The following is a 25,800-nucleotide window of genomic DNA, read 5'->3' on the forward strand; positions in this document are numbered from 1 at the left end:
TTTCTAGATACTTACTTCATTTGGTAATGCCATCCTACCCAATCAAATCAATGAATGAAAAGAGACAGATTACCATATTTAAATTGAAGTTAAGAACTGAAATAATTATCCCAGCTAAAAGACTAAGACCTAGACTCATTCTAGAATTACGAGTATCTTAAAAACCTAAACATTTTTCCACCGTTTTCATAGTAATATTTATTGTAACTTCTTACTGAATTGGTAAGTGTATGCAAATGCCTGTTAGGTTTTTTTATAAAATAAAAAAGAAAATCCCAACATTCGTGCACTTTCCAAATGGGAGTTTCTGCCTCTCTCCCCTCATTGCCAGATTTAGTGGTGGAAAAAATTACAGGAGCCCAGTTAAATTTGAATATTAAATGAAGACTTAAAACTTTTATTTTAGAATACACATCTACACTCCGTATATATGTGTACACACATATAATGCATACATGCTAGTTAGTGTAGTATGTCCCATGCAATATTTGGGACACATACTTACACTAAAATATTATTCATTGTTTATCTGAAGTTCAAAGTTGACCAAGCGTCCTGATTTTGGCAATGCTACTGTCAATGCTGCTCTGTCCCTACTTTACTTCTTTCTACCATCCTCCTACCTTTCTTTTTAAGAAATGGGGGAGGGAGGGGAAGGACTATGGAAAAAATAAGATATTTTACTCCTCTTCTAGGGCCTCAAAATATTATTTCCCTACTATTATAATGTTTTTTCAGCATATGGATCATCCTCACTTGACTCAAAATAGATTATATGTCAGGCAGGGTGGGGTTTCAGTCCTCTTTCGTATGTCATATTTATTGGCATTGTGCATTTCTCTCTAATTTAGGACAGATGTGAGTACACATGTTATAGTTCAGTCCTAAAGCACAGAGTGGTTAAAAGCCCTTTTGTCTTTTCATGGCTTTGCACTGCCCTCAGAATAATATAATTAATGCATACACAAATGCCTTGAAGTGTCCGCCTTGGTATCCTGGGGTGGGGGAGTACAATTTATTTCATTTTGGGAGGTATAATTTTTTAGCTTGCTATCTGTCCTGTTCGATGAATGCAGGCAGCTCTCATTTTGCATCCAGAAGTCTTAGATTCTGCACATGAACTGGACGAATTTGTGCCAGATAATTTTTTGTATGTCTTCAAGAAACATGTTTTGTTTCAGATCTTTAAAAATTATTCCAACTCTCTCCCAAAGAAAGTAAGATTCAGTTTGTTTATTTTCCCTTCAGAATCTCCTTCCTGTATTGGCATAATTAAAACAATTTGGGGGTTTTCACATATGAAGGCTTACAAAATAAATCAGCGGCTTCTATCTGTCTCTGTGAATGCATCTGAGCACAGCCATTCCCATCACGGGCTGCAGCAGCAGGCTAAGCTGGCCTCCTGGATGCTGCTCTCTTCCAGAAACAAGACACTGAGCAGTGGCTCTTGTTTTTCCACATCTGGCCACCACCATTCCTGCGACCTCTTCTAGTTTCCCAAAGTCTGTCACAGAACAACCACTAATACTAAACCTCATTGAGTAACTTCTTTCCTGCCACGAAAAAGAAAAGAAGAAGTCATGTAAGAAATGGAAAAAAAAAAGGAAAAAGTGGGGGCTATAGATAGAGGAAGAAAACAAAACAAAACAAATAGGAGAGGAAGGAGGGAGGAAAACGAAAACAAAATAATGAGATAAAGAAAAAGGAACAAAATATCTGATGTAGGGGCTTTGAGATCTTTTTCCCTGCTTCTTATCAAGATGAAGTAATTGTGCTCAAAAAAGATTTATAGGTCATCGCATCCAATACCCTGGTCATAAAATGGGCTTGTAGCAGTCAGGCTGAGAATCTAGTTTTGCACCTACGCACTAAATAACTCTTTTCTTCTGCACAACACATTTTCTACATTAAAAATAACAACAATAGCAAACTTCCCAGTTTTACTCTCATGTATATCAAGGCTTATAATGGCTATTGGCTTTGACTGTCGCACAGTGGTTGCAAACAATGATGCCTAAGGTTATATTTGCTCAATCTGTATTTTAAACAGAATATTCTCACTCCTGTCCATGTTTTTTCTGAAATCGAAGTTACTGCATTATAGTTTGCATGTCCCCTCCAACTCAGTGTGTTTTGCTAACTCAAAGTCTGATAGACCTCTTAACTGTGTTCAAAATACTTCTAATTCACATGTTGAAGACTGCTTGTCATTCTTACTTACATTATATTCTTTTGTCTCCCTATTTACTACCTGAATGTTAATGCTTGAAGAGCCTTTTTTGCGAATTTCTTTCCATTTTTGCCTCAGTGGATTCATTTCTCGGGTCGTCTAGATAGTGATCGACCATCACAATTTGTATATGATAATCCAATAAAAATTATTCAAAGGGGGTAAAGCCTAAGCATCCTGGAGGGTATCTGGATACAGCAAACAAACAGAAACAAGCCTTGATCACCATAAAAAGATGGGGAAAAATGAAGTATTACTAGAAATTCATAGTTAAGTATATGTCACTAGTGAGTAGAACAGCTAAAGAAAATTTCTTACAGAGAGCACTACTGGGTTTCAATAGCACAATCACACGATTTCTATTTATTTCTCAGAGGACTTTAAAAAGATGAAATCTAAGTACACTGCTGGGGGAATATACATTATTAGGAAAGAAAACCAATGAATTTATTACTGTGAGTCAAATATTCAGAGCTACTCTTCCTCTGTGGCTCTTACAAATTGTTAACTTAATTAAGCATATTCCTAGGAATCAGCTATGTATGTATGTATGCATATAATTAAATTAAGCTCTAAACACTTTATTAATTAAATAACTGGTTATGAACACAAAAACAGTGTTATGCTACACAGAGAGAGTGAGGTCGAATGGAAAAAGACCAACATTAACAGAACTCAGCGGCAATTCCCAAGGCCTCCTTTGCTGAGGGAGCTTCACATGATTTTAATTTAGCTGTATTGGGGTGAGGGATCTCTCCTCTAAAACTGGGATCCAGGAATGCTGCTCCCCTGCTTATCTCCCAGGGAAACTAAGAAGTTTTGGATCTATATATCAATATTCATCCACATGTAAACATCACAAGCAAACTGTTTATAAAATAGATTGTATCCTCTGACATTTGTACTAGTTGTATAAATAAAAATAAGTAAAACACTATTAAAAATGAAATTCATTACAATAACAATACTATTAAATATACAGAAGTTGAAAGGGTTTTTAAATTATTACATTTTGGAAAATCTGGTATTTTCTTAAATCTTGGGCTAAAACATGATTAAGAAATAGAAATGGTTGAACATGATTGAGAAACAGAAAATATGTTGTTATGGCAAATACGAAATCTGAAAGTAAAAATTTTAACACTTATAAAAATTATTTTAAGAAAAATTTATAAACTATAAATTCTCTACAAAATGATAGGGAAGTTGTATGTAACAAAATCAAAACTTTAAAATTTTTCTCAAAAAATAATCAGGCATCATTAAACACAGAAACATGAAAAAATACAAAGCTGAAAATATTCTAAGTATCCATCATCTTATATTAACCCTAAATTTTAAATTCTTTTTTTTTTTTTAAAGATTTTATTTATTTATTTGAGAGAGAGAATGAGATAGAGAGAGCATGAGAGGGGGAAGGTCAGAGAGAGAAGCAGACTCCCCGCCGAGCAGGGAGCCTGATGCGGGACTCGATCCCGGGACTCCAGGATCACGACCTGAGCCGAAGGCAGTCGCTTAACCAACTGAGCCACCCAGGCGCCCCTAAATTTTAAATTCTTGTCAGAAAACAGTACAAAAAATATTGCAAAGCTTTGAAAAATGAGTAAATATAAATAAAATATTAACTTATGTAGCAAGTAAAATCAATACTGAACTATAATGGATAAAAAGGCAGTCAGAATACATATGCTTAAGAAAAGTAAGCAGGAAATTAAAATGGGGGATGTGTACACAAGAGTTAATGAGTTGGGGTTTTTTTTGGTAGAGCCATAGCACCACCTTCTGGCCATTTCTACATGACAACAGAATTAAAGAGGAGCCAGGGTCTACATTTCTAAAATAAATGCAAATATTTTGAACGCTTGAATTTAGCCTCTGACCTCTGGCACCAAGGGAAAAAAAAAAAAAAATATATATATATATATATATATATAATTAGACAAAAAAACACTGTTTATTTTAATTTGTTTATAAATCATTACCCTTAAAAACACTTTCCTACCTACAAAATTTTTGCAATTAGCAGCATAAAGATTGCTTATTAGATAAACATTTATTCTGGAAAAAACTTGAACAACAATTATCAAGTGAACATGCATTTTTAAACTATACTGCATACTTACTGTAAATCACACTCCTTTATTAACAGAGTACATTTCCAAATATAAAATGACATAGGAACTGCAAATAGAGTCTCTCCAAAATGTATGAGAACTAGCCACTGTTTAAAAGCATTTCATTTCAAATACCTCTACATTTTACCTGGTCATAATGTAATTTAATCCTTTTGGTTTGGGATCTGAGTTGACCCAATAAAGAACCTTCTAGACATAAAGACACATTAAGTATAAATACCATTATTCTTCTATAAAAAATACTGATTGTAGTGAAGCTGGACTCATGCCGAGTTTGAAATATTTTGAACATTTAAAGAGAATCTTAAATGTGGTTCATAAACTGTGAGGCCTTTTTAATCTTCTGTTAGTGCTTAAAAATACTGACCAAACAAGGGCAAGTGTGAATTATTACCTAATGAGCAGTGGAAAGAAATGATTGCCTACTCCACTTTTTTCCCAAATGGGAGAGATATCATCTTGAAAACTTTTAGCATATTTACTTGAAAGCATTGGTAAATTATTTACATGTAAAATGGGTAGATAAACATATTATCCATTTTACTTTCTTCCCCCAGAATACACGCCATCCCACTTAAACTCTTCTTCAATTTAAATACTCAGTAGATTCCACCTGATATGACATTCTCAAAGCAGAAAGATATTTTTTCATGTCTAGGACTTTGCCAGGCACAATCAAAGACCTAACCCTCTTCTAAAATAACTGGATGATCTCTAAACTAAAGTTAGAGAAGGGTTATTTCTGAAAAAAACTGTGAGAATAACTACAGAGAATAACAATGAATTGTGTAAAAAAAAAAAAAAGTAGTGGTTTATTAGATTTTCTTAATGAGATAAAGATGAGAATTTTGTTGAAGGAATTTTTCACATCTTAATATCTCATGTCTTCTGGGATGGGGTGGACTTAGAAAAACATGCTAAGATATGTGGCATCTTACAGAAAATTTTCTCAGGAAACGTGATTATGAGTATGGAGTTGCTGATTTAATGTCTCTTCTGCTCTCTTGGTCTCACCAGTTCCCCATGTCCGTTCAGGGACAAAGCCACATACTCTGGGATTGGGGCATTAGGACATCTTTAACATACGGTGTCACTGCAAAATTCTGCTTGGAATCAATCCTAATTCTACACTTTCCACTGGTGGATGTGATCTCCTTTTAGAGCTAGTTGGTACGCCATTCCTAGTTTCTGGGTCAGGGCATGAGTTCACATTGTCCAAGCAAAGTAAAGGCAAGCTACTGAATGTCAACACATAGGGAACACTGCCATTTTTTGTTGTTGTTGAGCATGAGAAATTATGGACGAATAGGAAGAATGTGCCACATTCAGAAAAATAATTGTGGATTCATATTTGTTTTTAAATACGTTTCCCTGATCTGGTGATATTTATTCATCTTTAACAGGACAAAGCTATTACCTGCCACAAAGCTATTCATGCTTTGAATATACATCCATCTACTGATGACTTAAGACAGGATCGATACACTAGACATTGCTTTGGAGGGCTTTGCCTACCTTGAGTTTCCTGACAGCATCTCTCACAACTTCTGTTCCTTTAGGCTGCTCCACTTCCGTACTGCCAAGAAACTGAAAATGGCAATTTGTCAGATACAGCCTTCACCACACCGTACATCATCAAATCATTTTGAACTGTAACATGGCATAACAGTATACAAACTCAAAAATAGGGGTGCCCAGGTGGCTCAGTTGGTTAAGCGTCCGCCTTTGGCTTAGGTCATGATCCCAGGGTCCTGGGATGGAGTCCTGCGTCAGGCTCCGTGCTCGTGCTCAGTGGGGAGCCTGCTTCTCCCTCTCCGACTGCCCCTAACCCTCACCCACCTTGTGATCACTCCCCCTCTCTCTCTCAAATAAATAAAATCTTTAAAACAACAACAACAACAGAATACACATGGTATGGTAGTAATGCAAACCCAAATCCTAATTAAGCAGAAGATTTATTAATTTATATTATTTTATATGAGAATGTAAGTATATTACTTAACCACATACAATTCCTATTATTCAAAGATTTTTTTAAAAATCTTTTTTCCTAAATATCGTTATTTATTTATTTTTATTCATTTTTAAAGATTTTATTTACTCATCTGAGAGAGAGAGAGAGAGAGAGAGAGAGAGCACATGCATGAGTGGGTGGGAGGGGCAGAGGGAGAGGGAGAAGAGGCTTATCCACTGAGCAGGGAGCCTGACAGGGGCTCTATCCCAAGATCCCAGGATCATGACCTGAGCCGAAGGCAGACGCTTAACCGACTGAGCCACTCAGGCACCCCCTAAATATTTTATTTGAAGATTTTTACGGGAAAGAAAACTAAAGCTACTTTCATTACGTTAGAAGAAAAGGAATAAAGTTGACTTAAAAATTTAAGATTTAAAATGTATTAATAATATATAAATTATTAATTTATCTGTAAATTCAAAGCATATAAGTGTTTTTTATTTGTTACGTGATTTAAATGTCATGGTATATTTTAAGATATTAATATGATTTAATACAGTTCATAATTTCAAATAAGCATTTTCTTTGTTTTCCAATTATGACACTCTTATAAGTACATAGCCTTTTAAAATACAAACTTTTTAAAAACTAATTACTCCATCTAAGAGCTATAAGCTAAACTACATTTAAAAATAAAACACGGATCTACGACTTTACTAAATTTTAAAATATCCCTGAAGGTTTTTAGCTAATACCTGACCTATCTACCCCACCCCCAAAAGAGAAAAAGTTTCATAATAATTACCATGTTGTAATAGACCCTCTACCCTGGAGAGATATAAGACCTCCTAAACAGAAGACCAATCTCATGAAACATGTAAGACTAATTAGAATTGAAGTATGGATATTTTATTCTATAAAATATTTTCTATATAATAATAGCCAATAATCATTAAATGCAATAAGTGTATATGATTTCCCAGACTTTGTCCACATAGTACCAATTATAACACCAGAATGAGTTAAAAATTCATCACTCCTTATATAAATACGTGTGTGTGTGTGTGTATGCACTTTATATGAAGTAAATAAGTAGAATTTTTTTATGTTAACTCACAGAATGGAAAGGAGCAAAATAGTAATGTCAGAGTATCTTCTTATATCACATTTTATTCCTTCCTTCATTCTTGGAAAAATAACAATAATAACGACTAAGGAAATCAGAGTTTTGTTTTTTCAGAATGGGCTCTCTCTATTACCAGTGTGAGAACTACCCCGGGATCAGGTTAAAATATAACAACGCAGATGCCCTGGTCTAAAAAATCAGCACTTCAAGGTAGGGTTAAGGGAATTATATTTCTAAAAGCATCACAGATGATTCCTTGTATGGCAGTCTAAGAAACAGAGTAAGAAAACAGTAACAAGTCAGGGGATAGCGGGGGCAGGTACAAAAAGTGACCTGAAAACACAGGTGCTAACTGCTGGTCCGCTTTCTCGTGAGCTCACGGAGGAGAGAGAGTGAGGCTCAGAAGCATTAGGGTAAAAAAAGTTTCAGTTCTCAGATTCTGTAAGATACAACAGTTCCTTTTTCTTACGTACTCAAACTATCCCAAACAACCCTATGACGGCCTACAGACGGTATCATCGGGCACTTTGGTTTGCCCAGGCATGACCTCAAGTTGGTAACCAGGCCTTCAAAAAAGACCAAAATAAATGGAGAAATTCTCAGCTTAAAAGGAATTGAAACCCTGCTTCTAAGATGTGGGACACAGTTGGGCGCCTGGGTGGCTCAGTCGTTGAGCGTCTGCCTTTGGCTCAGGTCATGATCCCAGGGTCCTGGGATCGAGTCCCACATCAGGCTCCCTGCTCGGCGGGAAGCCTGCTTCTCCCTCTCCCACTCCCCCTGCTTGTGTTCCTGCTCTCGCTGTCTCTCTCTCTGTGTCAGATGGATAAATAAAATCTTTTAAAAAAAAAAAAGATGTGGGACACAGTCAAATCTATTCTTGACACCAATGGACCTGTCACATTGCTTCCGTTTCAGATCAGTGTATTCAACCTTGGCTGCGTGAAAAAAATCACACAGGGGCTTTCCACAGACCAGTGCCTACAAGTCTGATTTAATTGGTCTGGGGCAAAGCCAGGGCATCTGTGCATTTGAAAGCTCCCCAGGAGACTTTAATGTGTCACCAGGTTTGAAAAGCACTGTTTTAGATCCTCCAGAAGGGATAAAGGGTTCAAGGTGACAGGAGGAGAGTTAACACAATAGTAGCTATTTAGTTCTGAGTTAATCCATGGGGTAAACTCCTGTTCTCCTGCTCCCTGAATTTATCGTATCACTGAGAGATTCTCCATTAGTGAGTGGTCTAGAGTTCGCAGAAACAGGGAAACAAAAGTAAACTCTTTACTGGTAAGTGATTCTTGAACTAGAAGGAAGTGTGTGATGTGTCAGTAACAGACTGTAAGAGTTACTAGAAATATTTATGGAAGAATATTCATTTTTCAGCAGAAATGCCATGAGTCATAAGTATTATATGTAAATAGGCCCACATGGGAAAATTATGGAAGAACTCCAAGTACATTCTAAATGAATTAACCTCTTGCAGTGCTCCAGGAACCTTTTAATATTTTTTTTTTAACAGTGGCTTTAATTAAATCATCTGAAGAATGAAACACAGAGAGAAGCCTTGAATGATGGTAGGAATTAAACTGTGCAGACATCTAATATGGAGCTTGCCACTTAACCCAATTATTCTATGTAGTGTTAAATAACGTAAATGGAAATCATTTTAAAAACGAAAAGTATATCATTCGTTATAATATTTCCTGTACTTTTTAAATTATAGAAGTCATCATGCTACTTACTCAGGTTAAATAAATCATATTTATATGCATTCCCTATGTCTATATAAGATATTTATAAAACCCTTAAATATGATGCAGCATGCTGGAATCAATTCTAGGCTTGGAATCTGAAGATGTTAGAAAAGTCACTTAATGTCTGATTTATTTGACTTTTGAAAAATCAGGATAGTGATATTGCTCTTCTCTCCTTATAAAATTTTTCTGAAGATCAGTTACAATGCGATTTAAAAAAAAAACCACAACTCTGTAAACTATAAAGTGCTTTATAATTCTGAGGGATTCCATTTCTTTATTTAATGACAATATGGGGAAGACACTAGAATTTAGTGGATACTGTTGGTACCTGCTCAGCTCTCCTTTGATAGATCCACATTATCAGCACTAGGAACCATCCTCTAGCTTCTGCACACTTTGCTGTTAAGAGCTCACAGTCCAGATCTTCGGAGGATTCCCTTTGAGCAATGAAGCCACTTTGCCAATACTGAGCTAGAAATGCCTGGGAGTTTTTTGCTCCCCCCGCCCCACATTACCACATTTTTTAGCTAATGACTAGTATGAAGTACAAAGGCCCAGCTCCTCTGCTTGGACATAGGGTAAACTCTGTGATGTAATGATATCATGCTGAGCTTCCCTCAGAATCAGACTGAGGTTGGGGCTTCACTTGATGCTGTACTCGTCCTTGATTTCTTCCCCTTGTCTGCCCTGCTTTTCCACACTCTTACTTTGCTCCTGGGAGCTCTCGCTTAAAATTACTTGCACCCAAATCTTTGTCTTAGGATCTCATTCTGGGAGGAACTGACCTGTTAAGACACTATTAAACACTTAATGGCTTACATTTAGGAACATACAGTCCAGCATACAAACTCAAAAACTGGAGCACCTGGGTGGCTCAGTTGGTTAAGCGACTACCTTCGGCTCAGGTTATGATCCTGGGGTCCTGGGATCGAGCCCCGCATCAGGCTCCCTGCTCTGCGGGAGGCCTGCTTCTCCCCCTGCTTGTGTTACCTCTCTCGCTGTCCCTGTCTCTCTCTGTCAATTAAATAAATAAAATCTTAAACAAAAAAAAACAAACTCAGAAATAATAAATGCTCTTGTTATAAGTGCTATGAAAAGGCTTGTATGCAAATTAGAAAGAGGATTTCATCTTTTTCTACTCTGCCTGGTGCCTGAAGCATAAAAGAAAAACTGGAACTCAAAATCAAGCCATGGCCAAGAGATTAATCCATCCCATACCAACTGAGTTGTTAACTAGCTGGAGGAGTTGAGTTCCAGAATCACGGGGCCCCAAGCAGCTGCCATGGTTCAGAGGGAGGTGAAAGAGAATAATGCTGCCAATAGGAAGAAGGTAAGTGTTCCAGGAAATGCCAAAGGGAATCAGAAAATTTTGATCATTAATATTACTAATTAGGGTTGTCAGATTAGCAAATATAATTATAGATCCTGCTGGTGGTGGGAATGTGGTACAGCAGCTCTAGACAATAGTTTGGTAGTTTCTTTTAGAATTAAGCATGCACTTATCGTAGGATACAACATCTGCACTTTGGGGTACTTATCCCAAATAAATGAAAATTTATGTTCATGTAAATATTCTGTGCACTGATGTTCAAAGTAATCTGTTTGTAATAGCCAAACACTGGAAACAACCCAAATGTCCTTCAGTGAATTAACAGTTAAATTGTGATACATTTATACCAGGGAATACTACTCAGCAATAAAAACCAGTGAATTATTGATACACACAACAACTTGCATAGATCTCAAGGGAATTAAGCTGAATGGAAAAAAAAAAATCAATCTCAAAAAGTTTTTTTCTGTTAGGTATTTACCTAAGTGAAAAATACAGGGGTCTTTTTGTTTGTTTGTTTGGGTTTTTTTTTTGTTTTTTGTTTTTTTTTAGCATTCTCTCAAAAAAATGGGACATTGGTATGTTTAACATTTTAAACTGAGTAAAAATAATCGCTTTTATGATTTAGCAACTTTATGTTTTAGCTCCTCCATGTGGCAGGAAAAAGCAATGATGAGAAGAGAGCATAATGTATCAGACTGTTTTTGCTTTATACATGTAGATTCAGAGTATCATTTTTCAGTGTGGCAAAGAGCAAGAGAAAGGTTATGTGTTCTGTTGCAAGTGGTAATGATTGGTGGCATTTCTTCTCACTTTAAATATTTAAAATTTCATCAATTATTTTTCTCCATAGTCACAAACAGGCAACATTCATTTCGGTACACATTTTTTTTTAAGAAAGATCAGGAATTAGACCTTACATAAGTACAAGTACCTGTCTTTCACAATTGTGTGCCTATGCTTTGAAATGCTACAACAAAATGTTTCCATTTTATTATGAATAAACATTGATATTTTAACAGTAATGCACATTCACTGTTCGGAATTTAGAAACTACAGAAAAATATATCAGTGAAAATAAGCATCAGCTTTTATCTCATAACCAAGAGGTAGCTATTCTTTGAAAATATTATCTTTTAAATTCATGTTACAATAAAAGTAATCAGCCAATGACAATATTGGACAAACTTATGAAAACAAACAAAACCTCTTAAATTTCTAAAAATGATCTATTTATTTACTGGGCATTATTGTGTGTGCATGTGTATTTAAATTTTTACTACCAGCCAAATTGTTAAGAGTTGAGATTAAAACATTAAATATGACTCCTAAGCAATATGGACAGACAAGAAAGACATAAAAGACAAAAAGGGCATTTAGAATATATTAGACTGTAGGAAGTCAGATGACCTAAAAATCTTTTCTGTATTCTTAGTCTATATATTGAAAGGTATGCCAACATGCCATGTATCTTCCACAAACTATAAAATATCTTTGCAAAATCTTCTATAAAAGCTTTGACAAATACAGAGAAAATTTTTGATAGTATAAAGCTAATTATATACTTATACTAAGCTTATTATATACATATAGCCTATGCATCTCTCTGCTCAATGCATTTGAATACTCAGCAGATGCACTCTCAACAGGTATTTTAGAAGCTACAGTCTGTTAAAATTAAAACCAAAAATGTCATCAAATATATAGACTTCTCAAATTAAAATGCTATTAAGATATTTCACTTCCACAACTAATTTTTAATTAATTAAAATGATACAGACTTCTCTTTTAAACTAATCTCAAGTAATGCCTGGATTGTTTCTTCCAGTTCATTCATTGTATTCCATCACACCTACAATAAGCATTTTGCAAAAATGTGTGGAAGTTTGAGGATTCCATCTTCATTTTCGGAGACTGGTATTTTGTCACATGAAAAGCTGCGCAGTTTTATGACTTGCTTCTTTGCCAGTAGAGAGCAGTGTTGCGCATCACATGGGTTCATTCCTAATACCAGCTTTACTTGCTTCCTCAAATGTCTTTAAGATCACTCTATGAATAAAGTAGGGTTTTTTAAAATGCCAGATAAATAACAATCAAAATAATTAAAGAGTTATAAGTTTAATGGCTATGAAATCTGACACTATTTAACATATATGAAAGAGCTAGTTTATGACAGAAATATATGAAACACGCTTTACTTATCTCAAATCCAAAATATGCCAATTTTATGTAGATAAGATGTTCTTTATATAAATACTTTAAAATATTAAGGGAAAATAATTTCTACCGTTCACAACATAAAAGATTTATCTAATGTTAAGGTTAACAAATAATTGGCAGATAATGACCAGTGGATATTCTAAATACAGAATAAAATAAATGGGCATGTCTTTATCTTTATAACCAAGGTTGCAGAGCCTCAAATAGAATAGGGCTAATTTTCTTGGCATTAACTTCACTGCATATGTGTAAAAAAAAAAAAAATGTACTTAAACCTTCTAGCTACTCAACTGCACCCAGGAGATAAGCCATATAGGAGTAAGCCAATTTAATTTTATAGTCTTTATTTGGCTGACTTGCCATGTCACTATGCCAAGCAATGCAGGAAAAAAAACATTTTTAAAAGGCACATCAAAACATTCAACTGCTAACAAAGGGTCAGAATCAATCAGATTTGAACCTATTACTTAATCACCAAAACCATAATCCTGAAAAAAAAAATTAAAATAGATCCACCAAAAAGAAAGGTTATACTTTAAACTAAATACTCTGAAGGTTATTCTTTAAAGGAGGACCAGGAAATTTTGATGGAGAATAAAAAAAAAATATTGAGCTCAGCATTTAAAAACTCTACATTTTATATTTGATTTGATATTGGGTTTCTCATTTTATGATGGCAACTTTCTATTAAATTATTTCTGTTCCTCTTTTACATGGATATGGAGTGTATCATTTTCATAGGCTCTTGCTTTTAAAATGAGAGTTCTGAGTTTAAGCCAAAACAAACCTACTGGCTACCACAAGAAAGTATGGTGTTCAAGGGTCTCCCAAACTGAGCTCTGCATCCCATGGGCACAATAAGCTGCACCAAGTTTTTGTCCTGTCCCAGAGGCACCTCCTCAGTCAGACTTCCTTCCCATCTGAGAAGTGAGACAGGCAAAGTGAAGTCAGGGCATTCACTTGTATTGTTATAAATAGTATTACAAAAATAAACCAATCTATACAGAGAACCAAAACCATGGGCTTTGGAGACAGACAGACTTCACAATCCACCTTCTTATTAGAGAACCACTCTAATGGGGACTGTGGACTGTGTGGTTATGGGCTATGGAGATACTCTCATCCAACTCCCATTATTTTAGGGATGCGAAACTGAGGACCAGGAAGTTGAAGTGTCTTCTCAAGGTCAGGCAGCTTGTTAGTAGCAGAGATAGGGCTAGGATTCCAGCCTTCCTAATTTTCAGACACATGCTCTTTACTTACCTTAAATAAAACAGAAACACAATGAAAGATAATATAGTACACTGGGCATATATTACTCATTTATGCCACATCCATTTTGCTAATTAAAATTTATATTGCATGTTCTTTCTACTGTGAAATATGCTTAAAATCTAAAGGTGTTAAAAGAATATTTGGTTGGCTTTACAGTGAGGTAACCTGAATTTCCAAATACCATTTATTTACTGAGACTCTCAGAGACTCAATTTCATCATTCATAAAATGGGGATAAATTCATAGTGTTTGTGTAAGAATTAAATGAGAAAATGCAACCAGTGACTGAAACAGAGTGAATATTCACTGAATTTAGGCTTAGAAATTAAATTAAGATAACAAAATCTTATGGCCACAACAGGCAAATAGTCAACCCACCCATAGTGGCTGTGAAGTAAGGAAGAAAAAAACCTATTTTAAGCCACCAGTATTTGGATTTTGGCTCTTGAAGCTGCTACAATTCTTACCAGCACATAAGCAGGTGTATCGGTTTGTCTCTAAATTTTATTGGTTATTTTCAAACATTTATTCTTCCTAATTGTCACTGTAGTTTAATTGTAATTCTCATTGCAATCTAATCAATTATATAAAACTTGAGACAAGTGAGATTTTTAGAACATCTATACATGATATGCCTGTTTGTGGATGCTTTATCTGTTTTCAGGAAGGCTGAGTATTTTTCTTCCCATTTGCTTTATACTTTGGGGTTTAAATAAGGTTTTTAAAATTCTATTTACCACAAGTTATTGCTACTATAGGAAATACCCTGTATCCAGGCAGCTTACCAAATTATCCTCTCAAGCACAGTAGTTTTATTTTTTAAAATTTGAGTCTACTGGAATATAATTATCAATAAAGAGAAATACATTTCCTTTTCTTTCCCGATATTGTTACCAGTTACGTCTTTTTCTTTGCTTATAAAACAGTAAGGAATAACAGTGGTAGTTAAGTATTCACTTTTTTTTTTACGATTTTTTAATTTATTTTTTGACAGAGAGACAGCAAGAGAGGGAACACAAGCAGGGGGAGTGGGAGAGGGAGAAGCAGGCCTCCTGCAGAGCAGGGAGCCCCCAGGACCCTGGGATCATGACCTGAGCTGAAGGCAGATGCTTAACGATTGAGCCACCCAGGCGCCCCTAAGTATTCACTTCTTATTCTTCAATTTCATGGAACTTACTAAAGCTTTTGGCAATATATTATACTGCCTATTATTTTACTTCAGGTTTAAACTTCGACAAAGTAATTGCCTCAAATCTGCTTGTGTTCCTAAACTCTTTCGACAAAGAATATATTTCTCTGGAGAAGCCCCTACTATTTCAAGAATCTTCACCTCTTTCCTGAGCTAAATTTATCTCTTTCTCTCCCTTTTGGAACAATCATTCTTTAAAACCTCTAGTACCCCTCCTACTTCAGGGAATAGTGTTCCCGGGGCTTCCTCTCTGAGAAACTGTATTATTATTATTATTATTATTATTATTATTATTATTATTATTATTTCTACTATATCTTAATCCATTTTAAAAATATTTGTTTTACAGCATCTAATTTCAGGTACTGTCCTAGACCAGGAGTATAGCAGCAAACAAAACAGACCAAAATCCCTGACCTACTAATGCTGCTGTAGGCTCTCCCCTTATCCCCAATGACCAGAGAGGGTGCCTGTGTTTTCCCAAAGGTTCTTTCGTTTCACTCTTCCTAGCTAGACCCTCATTATTTGAGTACAATCAAAATAGACTACCACTAGAAATCTGTAAATATGATAACTGTCACAGTTAATTCTGGCTCTAAGTGACCAGTTTGTTTTAAAATCTTAGACCATTTTGAAGACCTCATCCCAAGCGGAGCAGAACATCTCCTTCACACTTGAGTATCACAGAAAATGACTGATCACATTAAGAGATTGTACAACTCAAACTGCTGTCCTCATTTCTTTAAAAGGGGAAGAAAATCTACTTTTCAGATCATGATAGGTTGTGCATAGCTCTTCTGCATGAAAAATGAGTGTGGGCTAACAACACTCCTGAAATGCAGATGTATTTATTTCTTTCAACAGACTTACTGTCAATGATTAATATGGCCTGATTAATTTTGTGAGGCACCCCTGCATGCAGAACTTTCATTAGGGTGCTATAAGGGTGCAAGCAAAGAACACTGGGTCCTTGCTCCCTGGGGTTTCCTCTCCTAGAGTTAGAGTCAAATACATGCAAGGAAAGACAAAACAAAAAACCAAAACCAACAACAGACAGAACTGAGAGATCTGGAACAGATTGACACAAGCTTAACGCCAGTGACTATGAACGTACTGTTCTCATTTCCCTTGGGTCCCCCCAGAAGCACTAATGAGAGGGTACCTTCTTTTATTCAACAGCTGTTTACTGAAGACCTACTATGTGCCGGGCACTGTTCCAGGTTCTTGGATACAGTAAGAAGCAGAAAAGGCAAAGATCTCTGCGGAAGTGGCTTAGTGGAACCACACTAAAAGGGTTTGAGAGTTGGGAACACAAGGTGTGAATTCTGACTCTACCACCTGACAGGTCTATGAATTAACATCTCCGAGCAGCAGCTTCTTCTTTCTGTAAAATGTAGACAAACATCCCCAGGCTTCTAAGTGGGTTGTGAGCAAAAATTACACGGGTCAAGCGCCGGAAACACAGAGGACAATCAAGAAATACTTGCTTCCATTCAATAAATGCTCCTACGTGATGCACGGGTGTTGATTATTAGGTTCCAGACCCTAGAATAATGTGAGAAAAACAGGATTTGTGACTTGGATTCTTTTCAACGGGGTGAGGATTTTTTTTTTCTAATTTTATAGATTCAACATCATTCTATTAGTAGGGCTTAAAGAGATCTGCTGGGAAACTAGGCACTCTGTCTAAACAAGTGAAGGATGGGGAAATGAAGAGGCAGCAAGCATCCAACAAGGGCAGGGTCCTGGCAAGTCCTACAGTGGAGCAGGGGAGGAAGTGGATCATTCTCATTTGCGTGACCAGCGGGAGTCCAGCTACAGTAAGGAGTCTGCCTTACAATCAGATGCGGATAGGAGGACATACGCTGTTTCGTGGCATTTGTCTATAGCCTCATTCTCTCCTTACTGATTGTAAAAATAAACAGCCATTCTGCTTCCACTACCACAACTCATCCTCGCGCTCTTGTTACTGTTAGGCCAATCCTGTGGACTTCTAACTTCAATAAGATAGTTTTGTTTATTTTTTTAAGTCCATGTTTTTTTCTCTTTAAAAACAACTTTATTTAGATATTTTTCTTGATACTTGAAATCAATTATCACTAATTAGCACCACTTAGTCTTTAGTGTAATGCTTAAATGGCTTTGCTTGAACTCTGCTATATGTTGATTTTATTTGATTTTCCTTGGCCTTTTAAAAAAATCAATCGTCGCATATTCCTGGGCAGCTTTTGAGAGCATTTTTCAGCTGCCCTTTGAAAGTTCTAATCCTGGTATTAACACAGACCTTTATGTCTTTATTGGACTACTTCTAAAAATTTAATAACCTGATTAGTGACTACAATTCCAAATTATATATATAAAGAAACCTTCCCATTACTTACACAGAATTATATTGCAGTATATTACTTTTATCAAAAAGAATTATACATTCCTATTCCCATGATATATTTGATTAATGCATCAAATACTTAAATTTACTATTTTTAGACTGCAGAACTGGTATTTCAGATGAACCTCTACTCCACATGCATTTCATTATTAATATGACTAAAGTTTAAAGTAACCTACTTATTTTTAACAGACTTTTAAGCATTTTGTGACATGCCACTTCAATTCCTTGCCCATCAGGCTTAATATAAAATACATATACTGACTCAGTCTTATGATTGATGTGTTTCTATTTAAAAGAGATATATGCTATTAAAAGGCACAAATAAGTGAAGTATGGACAAGGACATGATATCATTAGAATCATGACACTTATTTGCCTCTCACTTCAGGGCTAATCAAGTATAAATTTCAATATTACGTATGTCCAGAGAAATTATGGATGCTGCTACAAGTAGGAATTAGGACACAAATGGCATTCTCTCTTTGTTCCAAAATTTACATTCTGTTACCCAGTATTCAAGTTGAAACAGCTGTACCAACCCAGGGAGCCTCATTCTATAAAGCCCCAGTAAACTCCATAATGGAATTTTACTAAAGATTCTGAGAATTACTGCCATTTTAACATGGTTAATTCTTTAGTTGAAGGGAGATAGCCTTTCATACAGCAGAGAGCTTGGGGAAGGACCTTTTCTAAGTCCTTGATGACATCTCATGGAGCGAGAGGGGCTTCAGTCACTAGAATCCCATCTGTCAAGCTCTGCCTTTAGAAATCCTGCCAGCAGTCTGCAGAAAGGAATGCAAAGTGGGTGGATGGTACAAACAAAGGTCAGGAGAAGGGCAAGTAACTCTTAGTCTCTCAACAGTCTTTTTTTTTTTTTTTTTAGATTTTATTTATTTATTTGACAGAGAGAGAGAGACACACAGCGAGAGAGCAAACACAAGCAGGGGGAGTGGGAGAGGGAGAAGCAGGCTTTCCACCGACCAGGGAGCCCGATGTGGGGCTCGATCCCAGGACCCCAAGATCATGACCTGAGCCGAAGGCAGATGCTTAATGACTGAGCCACCCAGGCGCCCCAATCTCTCAACAATCTTATTAGCTTCTCTGCATAGGTATGTTTGGCTTGCTGCTCTAAGAACCCTTCCTAGAAGAAAGAAGTTCGGGTTGTGGATGGTTCTCCACTTGGACTGAATGTTTAGCTTGTTATCAGGAGAGCAAACTTAGCAACTTACCATATACGTGATTTATAAAATACAGTCCTCATGTAAACACTGAAGTCAAAAGGCTTTATTTTCATTAAGTCATACTGTCCTCAAATATTGGCTATTTACTGAATGACAAGGGCAAACTTTATTCTGCATGGTGATAAAGTGCTTAAGAAGAATCTATGCGGGCGCCTGGGTGGCTCAGTCGTTAAGCGTCTGCCTTCGGCTCAGGTCATGATCCCAGGGTCCTGGGATCGAGCCCCACATCGGGTTCCCTGCTCCGCGGGAGGCCTGCTTCTCCCTCTCCCTCTCCCCCCGCTTGTGTTCCTGCTCTCGCTCTCTCTCTCTGTCAAATAAATAAATAAAAATCTTTAAAAAAAAAAAAAAAAAGAAGAAGAAGAATCTATGCACTCACGGAGACACTACATCAAAAACTAATGATGTGATGTATGGTGATTAACATAACATAATAAAAAAAATAAGATTGTATCTGGGATCTACTATTACTAAGTTGTTTTGGTCAATGTACTTTACATCCCCAAATCAGTTACTCTTTATAAAAAAAAAAGTGGCAGTGATATTTCTATATAAAGTCATTCTGAGGATCACTTATGATAAGGAGACAATACTGGTTAGCACAGTGATTGTTATTTAATAAATTAATATTCAATAGACTGGTCTCAATCAACTAGGAGAACTAAAACTATTTTATAATAAAAGCCAAAGAGTCTCCTTGAAATTAAATTGTTCCATATGACCCAAGTGTTTTATAGAAAATAAGAATAATCAATTAGTTTCTGGCTTTTTCTTCTACTTTGAAATTAGATAAATACAAGTGAAAAGGAAGTGGTATTTGTCATGCTAGTTCCTCCAATGATTTTAATGTTCCATTATAATTCTAGGTATTTAATAAGTGGGAATCTGAAATTAAAAAGGGACTATGAAATGTATATGCATATTAGCAATTACACCCATTACACTATACTTAAAGACAACAGGAAGGGCGTGGATAAATAGGGTAGTATTTATCAAACGTTAGAGATTAAAATTTGTAGGAAACATTGCATTAAAACTTCATTAGGTGCTAAGTATACTGCATATGACCTTTTCCCAGAACCTTCTTTTCTAAATTTAATAAAGTAAAAAATTTTATAAGTTACTATAATTATATTTGCTGTTAAATTAAGTACACTTATGTATACAATGTAGGTGTGTGGTGATCTCATTAATGAGGTCATGCAGCTGGTCAACCATATAGTACAACACAAGTTAGTCTGAGGTCACCTTAGAAGCATACTGGTTCAGTGACTATAAATTGGTTAAAGTCTGAAACCTACCCTGTTAAATGATCCAATTTATGAAGGTCAAGACACAGCATCTGGGACATATTTCATGTAAATGATCTCAATGTCTATAATTTATATATTCTAAGTTCGATATATACATAGATGTATTGATTTGGGGCCAAATATTTAACCTACTGGTTATGATTTTCTGTGTGAATAGAATTGTATGCTGCTAATTCCACTGCTGGTCTAGAGTAGCACATCTGCATGCAAGGGGTGAATCAGGTATAGGCCCTATCCAAAGATTTGGCAGGCTATGTCTATTTGTTTGAGAATATTTATTGACAGGGAGATCACTACCTCACAAGACCATCTGCTCCTATGTGACCATTCTGTAAATTATAATATTCTTCCTCTTATGGAGTTATTTTGGGGACAATGACAACAAAGCAGGAGCTAGAATACTGAAGGAACGGAGAAGTGACCTGAGGATTGTAGATGACTTCAATTAGGAGAAGATAACTGGCACAGTTTGATAACATGAGACTCAAAGCTAGGAGATTATAGGGAGAAAAAAGAGAAGGCCAATCAATTCACCTGCCAGGCCAGGTGTTCTGGGGTGAGTTGTGTAGTTGTGTGGAGAAAACATCCACCATTTGCAGAAAGTGTTCAAGGATGGGAAGGGCAACTGGATTCAGTGTCTTCAGAACAGAGCTGGTTTTCCTTGGAGAAAGAAACAGCAGGGTTCAGAAGAGAGGTGGAAGACCAAGAGGATTTTGGTGATGATTGATCTTGGGTTCCTAGGGACCCACACCCAGTTCCTTCTTCAAAAAGAACCCCAAAACCAAAACCCAAAAACCAACAAAAAACCCACACCATTTTTTTCACTTCACTGATTTAAGAAATCATTCCACTATTTCCTCAAATGTATTTAAAGTGGCTTATGAAGGGTCATAAAATAAAGGAAGATAAAATAAAATAGAAAAACGAAGCCAACAGAAAATAAAACAAGAATATGGAGTAGAAATGGGTTTTTAGTCAAAAGCAGTGTAATCCTATAAATTTGCTCGAGGTAGATCACAAACTAGGCTACAAGTTCTTTAGCAGCAGCACAAAGAAACACAACTTGTTAACTATCTGATTCACAGTTGACAAGATAAAATAAGTGTTTCATATATACGATGGGACTTTGATATGCAACTGGATTAATATGATTTCACTGGCTGCAATGCTAGACAGTTCATTAAATTTGAAATAACCCACTAGATTTATTTGTTTTATTTTTATAGAAACGATAAATATGAAAACCAGCTTCACAGTTATTATTGACTTTAGTTCAACCCACCATATACTTTGCTATTTTTAAGTACTTTGGAGAAATACCTATCACTCTCAATCAAAATGGGATAATACTATGTTTGCCTTTATATTCTGTCTCAATAACTTTCTTCACAATTGTTATGTCAACATTTAATTTACTGAACCAGAAATAGTTCTTGGGTGTGAAATGCACTTTAAGGCCCCGCAGGGTATATGTAACATTCAGGCCACTCAAACCCGGCTCTAAAAATGATTCTCCTTAGTACAGTTCCCACCTCCAGTAGATCCACCAAGCTTTTAAGTCCCAATGAGTTTCTTCAGTCAAGTTTTTCAAATTGAGAATATATGAATCATGACATCTTATCAGTTTTATTCTTCAGACAGTGCATTCCTTTGAGAGCTGTCCTTATCTCCACATTGTTAATGCTGGAAGTGAAAGTCGGAACATTCTCTTCACTACCCGGTAGTGACAGCTGAATTATTTCTGCTACTTAGCTCTCTTAAGAATCGCCGTTAGCATTAGTTTTGAGATACTCCACAGTACAAAATCAAGGGTGGTAATTACCAGGACGAAAAATGTGTTGAGGAAATGATGATAAACATTTTTAAAAGACTTGTTAAGACTTTATTTTAATAAGTATATGTTAACATAAAATTAAATCCAGAGAGTTAGGAATACAGATAAATATGGATTTCTGAGAATTAATGTAAAATGTATATATGTATTACTTAGACTTTATACAATATTGTCAAAATAAACATGATAATAGCATTACTAATTCAGGGCTTCATTACTAATTCAGGGATTCATAAGGCATTAAGCTGGGCAACTGTCCTCTCAGTCGCTTGTAGAAAGGATTCAGTGAATAGTATTATATTCAAAGCTCATGGCAGTTGTGTTCATGTCTAGTTATATTTACATGAAAAGGCGACTTTCTAGGAAAACTCCAATAGAGCACCCCTTAAAAGCGTCTTCAAGTTATGCTCTACTAGCATTCTGAAATACTCACAGATTAAATGAAATTCTTGCAGATGGCTAGAAAGCACAGAGAAAGGAACAATTTCTAATACGTATCAGCCTTCCACTACGTGTCACGCACTGTGGAAATTATTTTCAAATATATCTCATTTAAGAGTTATGGAAATATCAGGAAATGTTTTATCAGTTTGTAGATTAAAGGCAGACAATTTTTAACTGTAGTAAGATAATTAATCTCCATTTCTATATAAATTAAAATTATAGACATTACCTTACAGACATAATTAATGATTTCCTCTAGCATATTCATTTAGCACCAATAACAAATACGCAATAGTATCTTTATTAAAACTGAGGGTACGTTCAAGAATGCATTCTGACAAATGTTCTAAAATGTACAGATAATCTTTCCTTAAGAATTGCCTTGCCAGCCATGGGGCAGTCATAATAAATTAAATATCTAATCGAACACCTCCTTCCATGGCCATCAGATGTAGCTCTCTCCTCTCTCTCTCCCTCTTTTCACTGGAACTGGCCCAGTATAGCAATCCATTCCACCCCCCCTCCCCCCAGGATCCTTTCCAACCAAAGCCTCCCACAATTGTTTCTTACCACTAGGGCTTTCTTAGGTACCAGAATTCTAATAAAGCATGAGTTGGCTGTCTATGAAATCAGGGCAAATGAGTAACAAATGTACTTTCTGAACAAAGTGAAGTTTATAAGTTGAGGGATAGAAAATAGAAAATATGGCTCTGGGAAACCTGGTACACAAGAGGTAGGGACACAGAAGAGTGTTCAAGGTTGTAAATGGAAGCCTGGGAGAGGAGTAGAAACAGCCTACTGGCAGATATGTGCTGGAAGAAAGCAGTGACAATGGGACACTTGTCCTTTTCTGTTCTGGCAATCCCAGAGATAAATTGCTAGAAGCTACTTAACAGAAGAGCAGGAGACTACTAAGTGAAAAGACACAGGACCATCTTTTTCTAATAGAACAAAATAAGACACAGAAAGGTCTTTAACTGGAGACATTCTCTACTTACATAAAGATAAAGAGCTTAAAGTTCTAATACCTGGTGGCATGCTGTAGTGATTAGAACTCATGCTCTAAAATCCATGCAGTCTGAACTTGAGAACTCTACTGATTATTAACTGTGTAACCCTGGGCAAGGTATTAAATTTCTCTAAACCTTAATCTCCCTATTTGTAAAATGGGGGCCATCATAATAACGGAAGTAGGTAAGTATACCAAAAGGTTGTTCTAACTACATTACCTAGCTCAGAGGACTACCATGAGGATAAAGGCAGAATATGTGCCCAACAAGCAGTGAACAATGCTAGTAGGGTTATTATTACTGGTAGGTACAATGCGTTGAGCAGTCAGCATATACCAATGACCAGTCACTAACACTTACCCAATCTGATAGAAAATAGCAGTTAAAGGATGTGAATTTAAGAAAAGGGAAGTTTGGAAAACCCGATGTCCCCCTTGAGGGAGTGTGGAAAAGAAAATGGACGAAAACAAGGAATTTCCAAAGCAAACTACTGTATAATTTTGACTCCATCAAATCTTGCTAATCATAGATAGACATTCAGAAAATCTTGATGCTAATAGGTCTCTACTAGGCAAACATCCAAGAACAGTTTAAGAGAAGCATTTCCACTGAGCTTGAAAGGTTACTCCTTATGGTAGCACAGTCAATTTTATTTTAAGATCTTTCTTCTCCAAAGATTTATTTATCCAGGTATCACCAGTATAATAGATTACTCAGATACTGCAGTTTTCTTTTTAGTCTCATAAATCATCACCTTTGAATGATTTTGATGCTTATTAACAACACTGTCACAGCTGGTGTGCAGGAGCAGAGAACTGAAACTAAAGCCACTCAATTTTGCTACTTATTATTAGCTTCCTGTAAAGACTGGTAGGGAACATGGTGGACACTATTGATTAAAATAGACTTTATCTGTGTATTTCATTTGTTTTGCTCTTTGTCCCCTCCAATACAAAGAAAATACTCTTATCTTTTCCATGTTTCTCAAGTACAAATGCAGGTTTCTGGGCTCATTCTAGATTAACTTAAAAAAAAATTAACTTAATCAGAGTAGGTGGACAGGGAATCTGCATTTTTAACAAACACACCAGTTTAAGAAAGACTGATCCATTCTAATTAAGCCCAAATAAGATTAATCCTGCATATTCAGTGAAGATGTTTCTTTGGGCCACAAATCATTGTGGTAGCTCTTAATCTGACCAAGGATATGCATGCCCAACTTACTAGAATGTCTATTTGCATTGAGACAGTGCAGAAAGTAAGTGTACAGGTTAAAAAAAAAAAAAAAAAAGAATGGGGCAATAAGGTACCAAGGAACAGTATTTCCATAGATTAAGAGCCCACCACTCTCAAAAGCAGCTTTGTCTTTTTTATATACTTGTATGCAGAAGGTTGCTTTAATGTAAAGTTCAAAATAAAAGTTATGTCATAAAAAAATACATGAGTAACTGGACAATATATTCCCCTACTCTTACTTTTCTGAAAATAGAGATAAGGCAGCTTAGAGAAGAAAAGAAATATAATTCAAATAGGTCAGAACCTAAAAGAACATTATCTGCACTGAAGCCCAGGTTTCACTTCTACTTGACATGGTGTGACCTTAAACAAGTAATTTAAGCACTCTGAGGTTATGCTTATTCCTGTTTGTAAAATATATTAGCTCTGACTACCTCACTGGAATGGAAAGGCACAAACCTAAGGTAGTAACATTTGGCAGAGCACGGCAGTTTGCAAAGGCATAGAAACCACTATTCTAAATGACATGTGTAACTTTGCAGCTCAGGGGAAATAGTTTTTTGTTTAGGATTACTTTTTAGACACTTTATCATGAAGCAGGATGAGATACACATAACAATATAATACTGATGATCTGGGGCGCCTGGGTGGCACACTCGGTTAAGCCTCGGACTCCTGCTTTCAGCTCAGGTCGTGACCTCAGAGTCATGAGATCGAGCCCCACATTGGGTTCCATGCTCAGTACGCAGTCTGTTTGAGATTCCCTCTCCCTCTGCCTCTGCCCCTCCCTCCTGCTTTCTCTCTCTCAGATAAATAAATAAACCTTTAAAAAAATATTAATGGTCCGGGCGCCTGGGTGGCTCAGATGGTTAAGCGTCTGCCTTCGGCTCAGGTCATGATCCCAGGGTCCTGGGATCGAGTCCCACATCAGGCTCCTGGCTCAGCGGGGAGCCTGCTTCTCCCTCTCCTCTGCCTCTCTCCCTGCTCATGCGCTCTCTCTCTCTCTCTCTGTGTGTCTCAAATGAATAAATAAAATCTTTAAAAAAAATAAAAAAAAATATTAATGATCCTTGCTATTTAGTACTTGAAAGGAACTGGCTGTCACTCAAAAGGAAAAAATGTA

The 25,800-nt window shown here is 36.2% G+C and overlaps 1 protein-coding gene across 10 annotated transcripts in view; it reads right to left on the bottom strand.

The window, feature by feature from the left end:
- Nucleotides 1-25,800, bottom strand: part of GULP1 (GULP PTB domain containing engulfment adaptor 1) — a 250,258-nt gene that overhangs the window by 43,112 nt on the left and 181,346 nt on the right. For 8 of the 10 annotated variants that reach the window (XM_035007561.1, XM_035007562.1, XM_035007566.1 and 5 more), the window contains one exon: nt 5,881-5,952. In XM_035007561.1, the coding sequence (XP_034863452.1) occupies nt 5,881-5,952 (72 nt within the window). Of the gene's footprint in view, nt 1-5,880; nt 5,953-16,697; nt 16,756-20,687; nt 20,814-21,685; nt 22,363-25,800 lie in introns of those variants that run through there. The other 2 variants (XM_035007565.1, XM_035007564.1) reach the window with 2 other exon arrangements.

This window comes from Mirounga leonina, unplaced genomic scaffold (genome assembly GCF_011800145.1).
Source record: "Mirounga leonina isolate KUSES-001 unplaced genomic scaffold, KU_Mleo_1.0 Mir_151, whole genome shotgun sequence".
Classification (NCBI taxonomy): domain Eukaryota; kingdom Metazoa; phylum Chordata; class Mammalia; order Carnivora; family Phocidae; genus Mirounga; species Mirounga leonina.